This window comes from Myotis daubentonii, chromosome 4 (genome assembly GCF_963259705.1).
Source record: "Myotis daubentonii chromosome 4, mMyoDau2.1, whole genome shotgun sequence".
Classification (NCBI taxonomy): domain Eukaryota; kingdom Metazoa; phylum Chordata; class Mammalia; order Chiroptera; family Vespertilionidae; genus Myotis; species Myotis daubentonii.
Genome location: NC_081843.1, coordinates 112,978,471 through 112,994,591, shown reverse-complemented (window position 1 = coordinate 112,994,591; position 16,121 = coordinate 112,978,471). Strand labels below are relative to the sequence as shown.

The window sequence follows — 16,121 nt, the reverse complement described above, 5'->3', positions numbered from 1 at the left end:
TTTAAACCTGAAACTGAGAGAGACCCTTGGACTGAGCATAAATGAATAGTGATTTTCCAGGAACCAGAGGGACCAATCAAAGAGGAGTTCCGCCTGGAAACAGGGTGCAAGCAGGGTAAACTCCTCGGCCAGGAGAATGTAATCCCGCCTCAGGGGCGTGTGAGGCCAGGAGTCCCTAAGAGCTTCTTTCTTTAACACTTCCATATGTGCGGGGCCGACTGAGTGGTGTGAGGCCATGCTCCTGTCTTACACTTCCCGGCCCCAGCAGACCTGGTCTCCCAGCCCAGAGGAACGTGGGTCTTTGGAAGGGCTGGCCACGGGGGCTGCTCGGCAGGGATGGGTGGACAGCAGCCTCGGATCAGCAAGGGAAAAGCCGTGAACCTGAGATCATGGTTCCCTGTGTAACCACCCACCTTGCCTTGAGGGGCCACAGCCCTCCCTCAGTGATGCTCACCTCCAGGGCGACTCAGCAGCTGTAAATCCCAACTTACAAAGTCCTCAAACACACGGCTGGGGTCAGGGTGCACCACCGGGAGCCCGCCCTGCGCCCTCTAGGGAGACAGGTGACTCTGACCTCTCAGCTGGTCCACTGGCTTTTGGCCTTGAAACAGGTGATTGGTGATTACTTCGGAAAAGAAGGTCGCTTTGAAATGAGGCCCAACGTCAAGTATCCCTGGGGGCCCTTGAAGCTGAGGATCGACGAGACGAGGACTGTGGAGCACACCAGCAGCTCCCCCTGCAAGTCGTGTAAGTCCAGGGGCGGAACCGCTGCTTCGCCATGGGCGGCATCAGCACGATGCGGGGTTAGAAGATGTGTGATCCGGGGGCTCAGGTCTGAAGGCTCAGATTTCTCTTGTGGTCAAAGCCACAGAAACAACTCACGAACTGGCGTCCCACCTTCACCAGGAGCTTCTAGGTCTTTCTTCTCTTCCATCCGTTTCCAAACTGGCTAAAGCCTTCTTCTCCCTACTTGTTCATCTCTTACTATAACCTGACTGTGAGCAAACTCTGAAAATCAGAATGAGGCTTGCTATGGGAGATGAATGAGGAAATGACATTGAGTATTAGAGTTACCATTTTAGAGAAAATCAAAACACCAAATAATAGACATCACTCACTTACTCACCCCTCGTAGCAAGTCTCATTCTAATTTTCAAAGTTTGCAGTTTCCGCTGATCCCTCAGAACCAAACAGATGATGTCCCTTAAACACCCACAGATTACAAATTGGGGAATGAGTGTTAAGTCTGTTATTTATGTATGGCCTGTCATAAATACAGAAGCAAGTGGACATTCTTATAAGGAGCTTACAAATAGGAACAGCATTGGAAATCATTGCTTTAGAAGACCCCTTTTTTTTTTATAAGCGAGTGAGGGAGAACAAAGTTAATAGCGTTCTTTTAGGCCACTTGGTCACATATGCTAATATATGTATGCACATTGTGTTTGGGTCTGTGGGTATTTTTGCGTAGGCAGTGATTCCAGGAAGGAGTGAGGCAGAAATGAGTAGGAACATAGTCTCTGGAGTTATCGGGCCTGGATTTGAAGTCCCATCCTTATCACTTACTGGTTTCGTGGCCCCAGGGGCATTCCTGTGTTTTTTTAAGCCTCAGTTTTCAATCCCCAGAGGGAAAGTAGGGGAGGGTGGGGGTAAGGGGAAGAGATCAACCAAAGGACTTGTATGCATGCATATAAGCCAAACCAATGGACACGGACAACAGGGGGACGAGAGCATGAGTGGGAGGAAGGGGGGGAGGTTGGGGGTTAATGGGGGGATGAGGACACATTTGTAATACCTTAACCAATAAAGAAATTAAAGATTAAAAAAAAATGAAGGGAATCTGCCCAACTCTTAGGACTGTTTTGAGAATTAAACAAGATGATGGGTTGAAGGCTGTACCCTGAACTCTTTATAGATAAGCTAGCTATTTATCATTTTTATATAATGACTAGGACACCACTGAACTTGACTGTTTCTGCTGTTACTCACATTTTCACAGTGCTATGTAGAACATTTCAACATGAAACTCTGGCTTTGGTGAGAGAACATCTAAAAAGAGAACGTTAACCCAATGAATTTTTCACCAAAGTTTCCAGCGCTTTGGCGTGTCCCCACCCATCTGTGAAAGTAAGGCATGCGGGTCGATTCCACGGTCTGTCCAGTTGTCCTCTCTGACTGTAAACTCACACATGTGTGATTGGAGCTGGACACCTGTTCCACTTTCCCTCGAGTCCTCTTGAGCCGGCGTTCTTCCCGCTGTCCTGTAGCAGGCTGTGCGCTCATCTAGTGTGCTCCCTGTAGCAGGCAGTGCGCTCGTCTAGTGTGCTCCCTATAGCAGGCAGTGTGCTCATCTAGTGTGCTCCCTGTAGCAGGCAGTGCGCTCGTCTAGTGTGCTCCCTGTAGCAGGTAGTGTGTTCATCTAGTGTGCTCCCTGTAGCAGGCTGTGCATTCATCTAGTGTGCTCCCTGTAGCAGGCTGTGCGCTCATCTAGTGTGCTCCCTGTAGCAGGCTGTGTGCTCATCTAGTGTGCTCCCTGTAGCAGGCTGGGCGCTCATCTAGTGTGCTCCCTGTAGCAGGCTGTGCGCTCATCTAGTGTGCTCCCTGTAGCAGGCTGTGCGCTCATCTAGTGTGCTCCCTGTAGCAGGCAGTGCGCTCATCTAGTGTGCTCCCTGTAGCAGGCTGGGCGCTCATCTAGTGTGCTCCCTGTAGCAGGCTGGGCGCTCATCTAGTGTGCTCCCTGTAGCAGGCTGGGCGCCCATCTAGTGTGCTCCCTGTAGCAGGCAGTGTGCTCATCTAGTGTACTCCCTGTAGCAGGCTGTGTGCCCATCTAGTGTGCTCCCTGTAGCAGGCTGGGCGCCCATCTAGTGCGCTCCCTATAGCAGGCTGGGCGCTCATCTAGTGTGATCCCTGTAGCAGGCTGTGCGCTCATCTAGTGTGCTCCCTGTAGCAGGCTGGGCGCCCATCTAGTGCGCTCCCTGTAGCAGGCTGGGCGCTCATCTAGTGTGCTCCCTGTAGCAGGCTGGGCGCCCATCTAGTGCGCTCCCTGTAGCAGGCTGGGCGCTCATCTAGTGTGCTCCCTGTAGCAGGCTGGGCGCTCATCTAGTGTGCTCCCTGTAGCAGGCTGGGCGCTCATCTAGTGTGCTCCCTGTAGCAGGCTGGGCGCTCATCTAGTGTGCTCCCTGTAGCAGGCTGGGCGCTCATCTAGTGTGCTCCCTGTAGCAGGCAGTGCGCTCGTCTAGTGTGCTCCCTGTAGCAGGCAGTGTGCTCATCTAGTGTGATCCCTGTAGCAGGCAGTGCGCTCATCTAGTGTGCTCCCTGTAGCAGGCAGTGCGCTCATCTAGTGTGCTCCCTGTAGCAGGCTGGGCGCTCACCTAGTGTGCTCCCTGTAGCAGGCTGGGCGCCCATCTAGTGTGCACCCTGTAGCAGGCTGGGCGCCCATCTAGTGTGCTCCCTGTAGCAGGCTGTGCGCTCATCTAGTGTGCTCCCTGTAGCAGGCTGGGCGCTCATCTAGTGTGCTCCCTGTAGCAGGCAGTGCGCTCATCTAGTGTGTTCCCTGTAGCAGGCAGTGCGCTCATCTAGTGTGCTCCCTGTAGCAGGCAATGCGCTCATCTAGTGTGTTCCCTGTAGCAGGCAGTGCGCTCATCTAGTGTGCTCCCTGTAGCAGGCAGTGCGCTCATCTAGTGTGCTCCCTGTAGCAGGCTGGGCGCTCATCTAGTGTGCTCCCTGTAGCAGGCAGTGCGCTCATCTAGTGCGTTCCCTGTAGCAGGCAGTGCGCTCATCTAGTGCGCTCCCTGTAGCAGGCTGGGCGCTCATCTAGTGTGCTCCCTGTAGCAGGCTGTGTGCTCATCTAGTGTGCTCCCTGTAGCAGGCAGTGTGCTCATCTAGTGTGCTCCCTGTAGCAGGCTAGGCGCTCATCTAGTGTGTTCCCTGTAGCAGGCTGGGCGCTCATCTAGTGTGCTCCCTGTAGCAGGCTGGGCGCTCATCTAGTGTGCTCCCTGTAGCAGGCTGTGCGCTCATCTAGTGTGCTCCCTGTAGCAGGCTGTGCGCTCATCTAGTGTGCTCCCTGTAGCAGGCTGGGCGCTCATCTAGTGTGCTCCCTGTAGCAGGCAGTGCGCTCATCTAGTGTGCTCCCTGTAGCAGGCAGTGCGCTCATCTAGTGTGCTCCCTGTAGCAGGCTGGGCGCTCATCTAGTGTGCTCCCTGTAGCAGGCTGTGCGCTCATCTCGTGTACTCCCTGTAGCAGGCTGTGTGCTCATCTAGTGTGCTCTTTGTTGCTTCTTTGGAAAAGTGCGGGATCCCCTAGAAATCTTTCTCAAAAAAGCAAGGAAAATGTTCTCAAGTGGGAAACTGAGAAACACTATTCAGAGAACGAAGCTTTTCAATGAATGAAAGGTTAGGACGTATGAATTCAGGGTTTGAATGACACCTATTCATTGAAATGTCCTGAGATTTTCTTTATGATCTAGTATGTGATGGATATTTGCTAATATTCTGTATGTGATGGGGAAAATAAATGTGTGCTCTTATCATTCAAGAACAGAAAGGTTAGGAGGAGACTTTTCTGTTTCTCAAAATGAACTCTGATGATCTATTTTTTCTCAAGCAGGTGGCCTAGAAGAATCAGCGGTCACAGGAATTGTGGTGGGGGCCTTACTAGGAGCTGGTTTGCTAATGGCTTTCTACTTTTTCAGGTTAGGACCTTGTAATCGGGTTTAAAAATTCACTCTGTTATTGCCTTTGTCACTTGCCTTTGCATGATCTTTCTGTGACCTGCCCATATCTTGCTCTTACCCCAAAAGCATGGTGGTTGGAAGAACAAAGCCATCTGTTGGTGGGCCCCCTGGTGTGGTGGTCTGTGGGCTAGCGTGCTAGGGAGAGGGCAGGGGTTCCTGCTGCGCTGCCTGTGGGCCACAGAACAGCTACTATCCTTTGATACAGATATTCTGACCCGAATCCCTACCACCCACTCAGTGTGTACGTGGAGAGGGAATCTGCACAAAGGGGAAATAGATGGCCCCGTTCTCAGGCTTCCTCCGGGTCAGAAGGAGGTGCCTAGGTTCACCTTCTGGAGAGGAGGCGGCAGCTCCGAGCGGCCCATGCTCTCAGGCTGGTCGGTGCTGAGCATTTGGAGACCCCACACACTTGGTTACCGCTGTGGTTAAGCCCCAAGGCTTGTAAAATTGTCATATTTCTCTGTGTCCAAGATACCGACAGTTTCGCACCACAAGGGCGGTCGATCCCTTTGTAATCTTTGGTGGTTGAGTTTGTGGTTTATTCTTAAGCCATTAGACCACAATTTCTTCATTTCTGCATGGAAATGTAGCTCTGAGTGTCTGTGGCTCTTGGTGGGAACAATTGTATTCCTGTTCCTTTGGCTCAGTGCACGTAATCTGATCTTTATCTGGGGCCTGTCCTGGGAGTTGGGGAGCGCTTCTGTGGCCCAATAGGCACGACTGAACCCACCAGGCGTCCAGGGAAGAAGGGAAAGGCTTGTTCTATGGCATTTCAGAAAGCGGGCCAATTTTCCTCCTCGAATAAGGTCAGGGCGCCTGGGGGCACTCTACTTTAATCTCTGACCAGGGTTTCATATTCTGTCACTTCTCATTTATCAACCCCAACCCAGATGTCCCCCAAGGGCATTCTTTGTAAGAGAAACCATAGTATTTTGTAGCCAACGGAGGTTTTATTACTACATTCACTTTCCCTTTACCCAGGAAGAAATACAGAATAACCATTGAGAGACGAAACCGGCGAGAAGAAAGAAACGTCGGGAAACATCGGGAGCTCCGGGAAGACTCCATCAGATCCCATCTTTCGGTGGCTTAAAAGGAAGCCTTTGCTTTCGGCCCGAGATTCTTTGGGGAGATTGAGGGGATGAAAGACATGACTGGAACAGAGGCGTGCTCTTGAAGAACTCATTCTTTTAAGCATTTAGTCATTTCGTTGTAAAATTTCTTTAGAAGCTCAGGAACTACTATTAGTCATCAGATGCCTCTCGGCCTTTCATCTCATGACAAGAAAATACCAGAATGTAATGTCACTCTGTTAAACGTGCACACTGTTTCCAGGGCCTGTGTTGGATTTATGGTTTGAGAATCTGATGTCTCCCTATCTTGCTGGCTTTTGGGGGCATTTCACACAAGGCTATAAAATGGGGTTTTCTCAAATGAAATGTTTTATAGCTAGAATAAAATCATTTTTACAAGTAGAATATTGTTAGAAAGAATTTAACACCCAAGAAGAGGAAAATGTAATGAAATATCTCAAGGTGGGAAATACGCTCGCGCCTCTCTCTAGTGCTGGCTGGCCGGGTTGAGTTGAGGACGGCTCTGTCCAATGTATGCATTCAGGTCCTGACTTTCTCTCTTGACAAAGGATTCCCTCCTGTCTCCTTCAGTGTCTCATAAAAGCTGCTCTGGACAGTTGTAACTATCACCGAGACAAGAGGATGTATACAAGAAAAGCAAATCTAAAATGTTTCATTTTTTAAAATGTAAAAAACAAAGCCCTACTTCCCACTAACATTTTATTTTTAAGTATTTTGATCTTATATTTTGCTATTAGAAAATGTGTCTATTTTTTCATTTTTAAGATTAAATTTCACTTATATTTGAAAAACATGGGTATAACAGTGATGAAAGATGCTTCTCTCTCCCAACGCCCACCTCCCCCTGCCCCCCCCCCCCCGTTGTCCTCTTCCCCTGGGCCAGACCCAACTGCAAACTGCTGCTTTAATTCCAGAGACCTAGAAATGTCTTCCGATTACAGACCCTGCAGGAGCACATTAATTTACCTGCTTTAAATGCACGTTGTTTTAGGGATAGATCCCTTCCAATTCTGGCCAAATGATGAGCTTCAGGATCAAGGGTGAAATGTACTAGAATTAAGTAGGATGTTATAAGGGGAGGCAGCCCTTTTTCCTCAAGAAGAACTTTATAAGAGAGTTAGAACTTGACAGTAAACACAGAAATGATAAATACATGGCATTTTACCAAAACTTACAGTGATGATTTGGGTTAAAAGAGAGAATCTGCATAGTGACTATATTCCCTTTCAGTTAATTCTGCAGAGTTCTGTAGTCATCCACCAGTATCCTGTGTAACAATGGTTGTGGGTGTGGGTATAAGGACTTTGGACAAAGTTGAATAAGCCTTTACTGAATCTCTAGGCTGCACCCAGTACTCTGCCCACAGGTTGACATTCAGGCTGTCACTGTATGATTTGTGGAGAAAATGGACGGTGAGGGCAGAATGGGACATTGCTAGACTAGCTAGCATATAATTGGGTCACTCGGTCCTTGATAACATTTGAGCATCTGGAGAATAGTTTTAAACATCATCTTACTGTCTGTAAAAGACCATGTGTAGGGAGGTCAATAGTGGAGTTTGAACAATTCCTGGTAGGTCATTGCTCGAACAGGTGAGGGTGGAGGCCGATGAGTGGAAGCCGTGTGTCTTGGAAGTTGGTCCCACCTTGCTTCCTGGAGGAGCTGGCTCCTGTCACTCCTACTCCAGTCAGTCACAGGGAATGGATTATTTCTGGGTGAGGCACATGGTCCCTTTATGGCTTAAAAATGTTATGCAGCCAGCTAGAGAACATGATCAAAGAATTAAGGATGATCAACTGGAACAATGATGTTGTAGTTCTCCATGCTGGATGCAAAGGAAAAAGTACTAAATTTAAAAAAAGGATGGAAAAAGAAAGCAAGAAAGGCAAGCTCCAGAAACCCTGTCATAGGAAGAGAGCCTGGGAAGTGAAAACCAGAGAAGCAAAGCGATGAGCAGCTCAGGACTCCTCAAAGCAAAGGCTTGATTCCATTTGGTTTTTATGAATTGAGAACTTATTTCTCTCTAGTTTTTGTTTTTCAGTGATGTTTGTCATGAGTTTTAGAGATACTCATTTTCTTTTATCATGTGTTTGTAAAGAGACATTTCAATTTTGAGCCTATGTGCTTATTTCAGGGGGAAAACACTCTACCTGGTTGCAGTCGTTGGGTATAAACATTTCTAGCCTTCCTATAATCGACACAGGGTTCCATTAACTCACATTTTTAAAGCAAATATCTTTTATTTCTACTTTAGGTAGAGGAATAGTTCTGAAGTTAATATTATTATGTCCCCAGATAAAATTGTAAAAATGAGAATTTTAGTTTTTTAAAAATGGCAGAACAAATCATGAGGTTTCTCAGATGTGGATGCCATTCTCTTCCAATCTTAAAGCAATCATAGAGCTCTTAAGATTGATCGCTTATGTCTGCTGTCTTTACTTTCTGCCTTGAACTCATCATATGACTTACCAAAACTCTCTTATGTTTTGGAAGACTCCATTCAGTTGGAAATATTTGCAAAAAGTGTAGGTGTTTGGCCCAAGGTTACTCTGGGTTCAGACCTGTGGAGATTGTAGTTTCGGAGTATGTTCCTGACTGCTAAGCAACGTCTTTGACAACTAGTCATTTATCCTCCGCCAGGAGCCACATATCACACAGTCAAGTAAATGGGGCTTTAGTTCCTAAACCATTCTATACAGTTTTCCCCTGAAGGCCAGGGAGTTCGGGTTTAAAAAGAGGTCAGTGCCAGCTGGCCAAGCCAGCCGACATCGACGCCGGTCAAGGTATATACTTTTTACATCTACTTATGGTGTTGGAAGTCAGTGTAGCTTTTATGTTCATCATTGTCACCTTCTCAGGTTGTTTTCCTGGACTCAGAAATAAAAGCTTTCTCCAGAGGGTCACTTCCATCCAGAAAACACTCTCTGTATAGAGGGTGCGTCCTCCCCCCACCCTGACCGCAGGTTCTGCGAGGAATCCCCTGTAAACATTATATTTCTTGGAAGCACCATTAGCGTGTCCTTTCCTGAACCACAGACACGGCTCCACTGGCTTTAAAACAGTTCTCTACGTTTCAGAGGCAACATTTCACGGAGGGAGGGGAGACGTGTATGGAAATAAATTCCTGAAATTCTAAGACTTGATGGCCAGACACTGCTCCCTTATTCACAGGCTTCTAGGGTCACAAACTTCTTCAAGGCCCCTGTGCCCCCTTTGCCCCCAATTTCCCACTTTCCTTCTGTCTGGCGCTGGGTTTTGGAGGGTGAGACAGGCTGTTGGCAGTGAGACGAAGGCCATTGTGCAGGTCTCACACAGTGACAGGAATTCAGAAGGGAGGTCCCGTGGCACCTGCTTCTTGGGAGTACGCAGTGGCTATTGGTGGAAGTCTCTGTAGGAAACCACATAGAATATCAGGCCGTGTCTTAAGGGAGTGTTTCTAAAAGGAAAGGCACGCGTTCCTATGTTTCTTGGGACACAAAGAACTTAGATGCTGACTGGATGCAGGCAGAAAGCCAAATGCCCACCAAGAGCAGGCCCTTGATCTGCGTTCAGGGGCTTGTCTGGTTATGCGCTGTGGCCCAGTGCTTCCTGAGGGAGCTGATCATGGGCCCACCTTCAGTGGGAAAGTGAAATTCTCTAAGACCAAGGCCTGTGTCTGAGGGTCAGGGTGGCAGCGGAGAGAAGGAGGTGGTGTTTCTTGGGGTTGTCTTTGGAAGTGTGGAGTAGCCAATAATTTAGTCCTCTTCAACAGCCAGGCCCAGCCAGAAATGCAGGCCACACCCAGAAAGAATCAGGAGCTTCATTCTCTGAAAGGAACAGAAGGTACAATTGCAAATTGCCTCGTCTTCCCCTCCTTCCTCCCGCACCCCACTCACCTCTGTCCTGGCTGCGAAGGTGCGCCAGCTCTTCCCCCTGCAGGCAGAAGCTTGCCGAGGGACCCCCACACTTCCTCAGGCGAAGACGGCCACCCGCCCGGTGCTGGGTGTGAGCGGGCAGATTCCCGTCGCTGGCTTGCAACCAGAACCCTTATGTTAACTTGACCACACACGCCCTGGGGGCACTTCAAGCCTGGGATGTGCATAGACGCCAACAAGCCTGGCCTGGTTTTCAGCATGCCGGTCTCCCAAACATCTCTTGCAGGCGTACCCCACAGCTAGACTCTAGGATTAAAACAACTTTCAAAAGGTGCTGGATTGGAGCTGGTTCAAATTTCTCATTAACCACTAACGTTAATTCCTACCAAAGGCAAAGCAATTCTACACCAGCTGATGCTGTTCACGTTCGTGTCTTCAGCTGCTTCAAACACCGGGGCAGGGTTGCCATGGGAGCGAGGCTCAGAAGTAAAAATCCATAGGCTGTCCTCGCTCTCTGATGGGTCGGGTGTGGGGTGATTCCTGGGGGAGAGATTGGAACAAGCAGAATTACGATTTAGCAAAAAATGCTGCATTGCTCTGATTCAGGAGTTAAAGACCTACATTTCTACGCAGGAAGGAATAAAGGGCCCATTCACTCAGGGTGAGTCGCAGCAGAGCCCGCCAAAATGTTTCTCATTGGGGAAGAGAAAACGCGGCCACCGCACATGATAACTGGGCAGAGAAGGGACATGTTGGGCTTTGAAGCAGGCTGTCCTGTGCATTATTCAATACCAAAGCTGAACGTGCTCCATGTGGCGTGTCTTACTGACAAGAGAGCCATGAGGCGCCTGAGGCAGCCGGGAGAGGCTGGGCGTTTGCAGACCGTTGTGCTGGGACCTGGGAACCTGAGCTTTGTCCCCTGTGCCTGGTGGGTAGTGACACCAAGAGGAGGTCCAGACACTGTGGAGGGTCCCTCTGCAGCCCTTGTCTTCTGGGCCGGGTTAGTCATGGTTAATGTAAACACAGGACCACCGAACAATATGACCTTACCACGAGTCCGGTAGCAAAGGAAGAGTAAAAGCGGCACCTGCTACATACGGTTGATTATTCTAATGTAAGTAGAACTATCTGCATATAATGTGATTTAATTTATTGTTGTGTTGTGTAGAAGATGAGAATTAATGACTGTGGATATAACCCCTGTTTTGTATAATATATTTTATTTCCGGTGCAAACTGGTCCTTTAAAGTATCTACTTCATTTGGTGTTTGGATATAAATGTGTATGTGTTCTTGTAAATGTTTTCATTCAGCAAGAATGCCACATGCTCACAGTATAACAATGTGTTCTCATTAAAAATACATCCCACAGCAAGCCTTTCCTGTTTGTGATTCAGCCACCCCCACTGCCCAGGTCCATACCCTCCAGGGACCGGGTGGGCTCCCAGGAGGAGCTTAAGTAAAAGATCAATCCGTGGATGGGGTGGGTTTTATTGTTTGCCTGGTGCCTATGAACTAACTCAAGAATTTTCTGCCCAGAAAAGGGAAATTTACAGAAATAAGAAAAGAATATTATTCAAATGAGGGGTCATCCTTGAATTGGCCGGTGAGGGAAGAAAGCTGAGTAGTATGATCTCGAGTGTCTACAGCAAGCATGTCAAACTCAATGGCTAACACGGGCCAAATAAGCAAGGTTTAAGTTTATGTGGCAGCAAAAAACCAAAAGATTCAATTTCCATAGAAACATAGGTTGATTTAGAAAAGTATTGTGTAAAAAAAACACGCATAAGAGCAATGATAAAATTCATGTTTTCTTCCTGATACTTGGCATCTCTTCTCTGCTACCATCTTTCCTGCTTCGGGGGAGATCTTGTTCACAGGGATTACTTTCAAACCGACCCATGGTGAATGTCAGTAATTCTGGATCTGACAGGAGACTTATTTCCTTTCATAATTGTAAGTAACTGCTCACGCCGTTATACTGGCTGGGCCACAAAAATATTCGTTGTGCGGGCCGCGAGTTTGACATGCTTGGTCTTCAGCTTGAGAACACCGCACTGTTACAGCATGGTCCTCATCGACCCAGGATGTCCCTGCCCCCTTTGGCGAGGCCCTGAGTTAGTTTGGTCACTCTCAAGAGCACCCCATGAAGCAGACCAGCCAGCTCAGGCGTCCCCCGTGGCCTCCGAGCTGTAACACGTTGCTGCACTGTCTGGGAAGTCACTGGTGGTTTATTTCAAGCCCCAGAAACACGTGGCGATTCTCATCGTCGGAGCAATGTTCCCTCGGTCCTGCTGCTGCCACCACCACCACGGGGCCTCCTGAGACCCCTGCACCCCTCACCCCGGTGCAGGGGCTTGAGGCGATCCTGTAGCAGGAGGCTGCCTTGGGGGGGGGGGGTGGGAGTGGGGGGCAGGGCGAGGGGCCCTGGAGGAATGAAGGGGGGCCAGGAAACGTCCAGGAAACACAGGATGTCTCATCCGTTTGTGTTGCTATAACAAAATGCCACCGACCGGGCAGGCCTCTGGAGGCTCTGGGTTCTTCTCGCTGTGTCCTCACGTGGCCCGTGCATGTGCGTGTGTGTGTCTGTGTGTGAGTGTGTGTGTGTCTGTGTGTTTGTGTATGTCTCTGTGTGTGTCTGTGTGTCTCTCTGTGTGTGTGTCTGTGTGTGAGTGTGTGTGAGTGTGTGTGTGTCTGTGTGTTTGTGTATGTCTCTGTGTGTGTCTGTGTGTCTGTGTGTGTGTGTGTCTGTGTGTGAGTGTGTGTGAGTGTGTGTGTGTCTGTGTGTTTGTGTATGTCTCTGTGTGTGTCTGTGTGTCTCTGTGTGTGAGTGTCTGTGTGTGAGTGTATGTGTGTGAGTGTGTGTGAGTGTATGTGTGTGTGTGTGTGTGTGTATAGGGTCAGGGGAGAGATCTCTCGAGTCTCTTCTTTTTGTTGTTAATCCTTACCCAAGGATATTTTCCCATTGATTTTTAGAGAGAATGGAAGGGAGAGGGGGAGAGGCACATTTACTGGTTGCCTCCTGCATGGGCCCTGACCAGGGCCGGGGTGGAACCTGCAACCAAGGTGCGTGCCCTTGACCAGAATTGAACATGGGACCCTTCAGTCCGTGGGCTGATGCCCTATCCTCTGAGCCCGCCGACCGGGGCTTGAGTCTCTTCTTTTAAGGACACTAATCCGATCAGATCAGGGCCCGACTTTTGTGTCCTCATTTAACCTGAATTACTTCCTTAGAAGACCCTTCTCCAAATGCAGACACCCTGGGAGTTCGGGCTTCCACGTGTGAGTTTTCGGGGAACACAAACATTCAGCCCATCACGCCGTGTTCCCACCGCTTTCCCGTATCGCCTGGGGACCAGGGCTTCCCTGAATCTTTCCACCAGGTCTCGGCTCCCCAGCCCTCCTGAACCTCTTCACACATCCCCGGCCCCACGATGCGCCCCAGGTGCCTCAGGACTGTGGCCATGGGGACGTGTGTCCCGGGAGGAGCTCAGGGAGTGCCCGACACCATTGATTTAGGGCCCCACCCGAACCTAAGCCCATGGGCTGCTGGGTGGACTTAAATAGCAACTACTATTGGATTGGGAGAGGTTCCAGGGTCTGTGTGTCTTTAAAAAAATAGCAATTTAATGAACCATCTATTAGCACCAAACTAGAACCAAGAAAAATAATTCCTCTGCGGGCTTTGTGCACCCCTGACCGCCCTCGGCTGGGAGGCTCTGTCCCCATTTCTCAGAGGACGCCGCGCTGAGCCAGACCCCCCGGGTTACAGCCTGGCCCGCCGCTCTCGGGTGCAGACCGGGTGCAGATGGGAGCAGCCAGGGCCCAGCTCCACTGGGCGGCCCCGAGGACCTGAGACCTGGCTCGCCGGGAGCATCAATGGAAGGACTGTTACCCTCTCCCGGTTCCTTGGAGGGGGAGACACAGCCCGCAGTTGACCATTTTTGAGGCCTTTCAAGGCAGTTTGGCTTGGTGACAGGTAGTCCTGCCCATTTGGAGGATGAGATGAGAGGCAGTGAGGCGGCAGAGTCCCTCTTCTGTGCACTGTCCCCAGGGCAGAGGGTCCAGACAACGGCCAAGAGGGGACGGTCATGGCCCCACTGCCTCTGAAGCTCAGCGCGTCTCATCCACACCTGCCCTCTGTGGATGGAGGTGCCACAGCTGGGCCAGCGGGTCACACCGGCCACCCCCCACCCCTCTCTGCCTCTGCCCCGGCTGGGAGGGCCGCTCCCTGGACACCAGCCGCTGGGAAAACGCGGCCAGATGTGACCTGTCAGAGCAGCACCTGCTCCTCCGTGAAGGACCCTCCCGTCCTCCCCAGGGGCGGCCCTCACTGCCTGCTCCCTGGGGGAAGCTGGGACCCGTCCCGGGGCAGCGGCAGCACCTCTGAAGCATGTTCGTGGGTGGGGGCATTCCCCAGTGTAGACAGAAGCGGGTTCTTATTCCACTGCCCCTCCCGTGGCCCAGGAGAGACCAGGAGTCACGCAGGACGGTGAGGAATGACTGTGACCAAGCCACACAGCTCCTGGCGGGAGGGCAGCCTCCTCCCGGGCCCCGACGCCCCAGGGACCAGCCAGACACAGCCACTCTCCACAGGCCCCGGCAGTCAGAACGCGGGTCAGGTCAGCAGATCCGGGAGGCAGCACCCCAGGCCCCATCACGCCTCCCCCGCCCCATCTGTTAGTACAGGGGCTGGTGCTGGCACCATTGGGGGTTGGGGGAGGCAGCTCCATGGGTGCTGGCACCGCTGGTGAGGGGCAGCTCTGTGGGTGCTGGCACCGCTGGGGGAGGGGGGCAGCTCTGTGGGTGCTGGAGAAAAGCCAGCTGTGCGTGAAGGGCCAGGTTACCCCGCAGGGCATCCTGGGCGGTAGCAAAGGCATTTTACGTTTTCAGGCAAAAACCCAACAAGAGACTGTCTAGAACAGCCATGGGCAAACTACGGCCCGCGGGCCGGATCCGGCCCGTTTGAAATGAATAAAACTAAAAAAAAAAAAAAAAAAAAAAAAAAAAAAAGAACGTACCCTTTTATGTAATGATGTTTACTTTGAATTTATATTAGTTCACACAGACACTCCATCCATGCTTTTGTCCCGGCCCTCTGGTCCAGTTTAAGAACCCATTGTGGCCCTCGAGTCAAAAAGTTTGCCCACCCCTGGGCTAGAACCTGCGACCTGACTTCTTAACTGCGGACCTTTATGACTCTCAGCACCTCACACAGAAGGAAAACGAGGAAGCACACGCCTTCTCAAGCCAATGGTGGCGGCGATTTAAGGAGCGCTCTGCTGCCCGACCAGGCTCAGCACCAGGGGTTCACCTGGCTAACCCGCACGGTGAGCCAGCCACCTGTCGCCTCTATGGAGGAGGCCAGGGCCAGTCTCCTCGCTTTAGAGCTGTGTGACCGGAGGCACAGAGAGGGTAAGTGACTTGCCCACGGGGCCCAGCTTCTACGTGGCAGGGCTGGGGTTGAAGTCAGGCTGCTGGCTCCAGGCAGCAACGATGCCCAAGGGCCGAGCCAGCAGCGGGCAGTCCTCTCAGGAGACCAGGCTTCCTCCCGTCACCGTCCACACCATGTAGCTCTTGTGACGTTAATACTCCATCATGTGTCTGCTTTGCCATTTTCTTAAAACTGGGACATTCTTAAATGGCCTCTAATAAGGACTCTTGAGCTTAAATCCCTGTTTTTCCATTGACCAGTGTGGGCCCCCAGCAGCCCAGCCTCACTGAGCCTCAGTTTCCTCTTTGTACAATCAGGACAATAACAACAACTCCGTGTGGGTCTCACGCAGCGCCTGCCCGCAGCGGCCAGGGAGCCGAGCGCACAGCTCTCAGGAGGCCGCCCTCAGCACCCGCAGGGCCCAGGCTCTGCTGGGCTGCACTGAAGCGTGAGGCCAGGCCTGTCTCCCGCCAGCCTTCCTGCTCCTCGTTACCAGTGGCTGAGGCACCTGCCACCCATCCTCTAGGGCCGGGCGAAGCCTGTGTCCCAGCCCAGGTTGCTAATACTGTCCCGCTATCCACCTGGAGGACCCTCGCATTCTGACTTGTCAGGTGACTAGCAAGTCAGTTCCAACCAAACTGCAGGCCATGCAAGCAGCTCAGCCCTGCTCTCCCCATGGGGGCTTCTGCTCCTCCAGGGCCCTCACTGCTCCTCCAGGGCCCTCACTGCTCCTCCAGGGTCCTCACTGCTCCTCCAGGGCCCTCTGCTCCTCCAGGGCCCTCACTGCTCCTCCAGGACCCTCTGCTCCTCCAGGGTCCTCACTGCTCCTCCAGGGCCCTCACTGCTCCTCCAGAGCCCTCTGCTCCTCTAGGGTCCTCACTGCTCCTCCAGGGTTCTCACTGCTCCTCCAGGGCCCTCTGCTCCTCCAGGGTCCTCACTGCTCCTCCAGGGTCCTCACTGCTCCTCCAGGGCCCTCTGCTCCTCCAGGGCCCTCACTGCTCCTCCAGG

The 16,121-nt window shown here is 51.3% G+C and overlaps 1 protein-coding gene across 2 annotated transcripts in view; it reads left to right on the top strand.

Annotated features, from left to right (window-relative positions):
* NPR3 (natriuretic peptide receptor 3) overlaps window positions 1-11,054 on the top strand; it is a 64,171-nt gene extending 53,117 nt beyond the window's left edge. Inside the window, exons 6-8 of one of the 2 annotated variants that reach the window (XM_059694982.1) lie at window positions 612-747; window positions 4,603-4,690; window positions 5,714-11,054. In XM_059694982.1, coding sequence (XP_059550965.1) covers window positions 612-747; window positions 4,603-4,690; window positions 5,714-5,825 — 336 coding nt within the window. In that variant the 3' untranslated portion in view covers window positions 5,826-11,054. The remainder of the gene's footprint in view (window positions 1-611; window positions 748-4,602; window positions 4,691-5,713) is intronic. The other variant, XM_059694983.1, reaches the window with a different exon arrangement.
* Window positions 11,055-16,121: the final 5,067 nt, after the last annotated feature.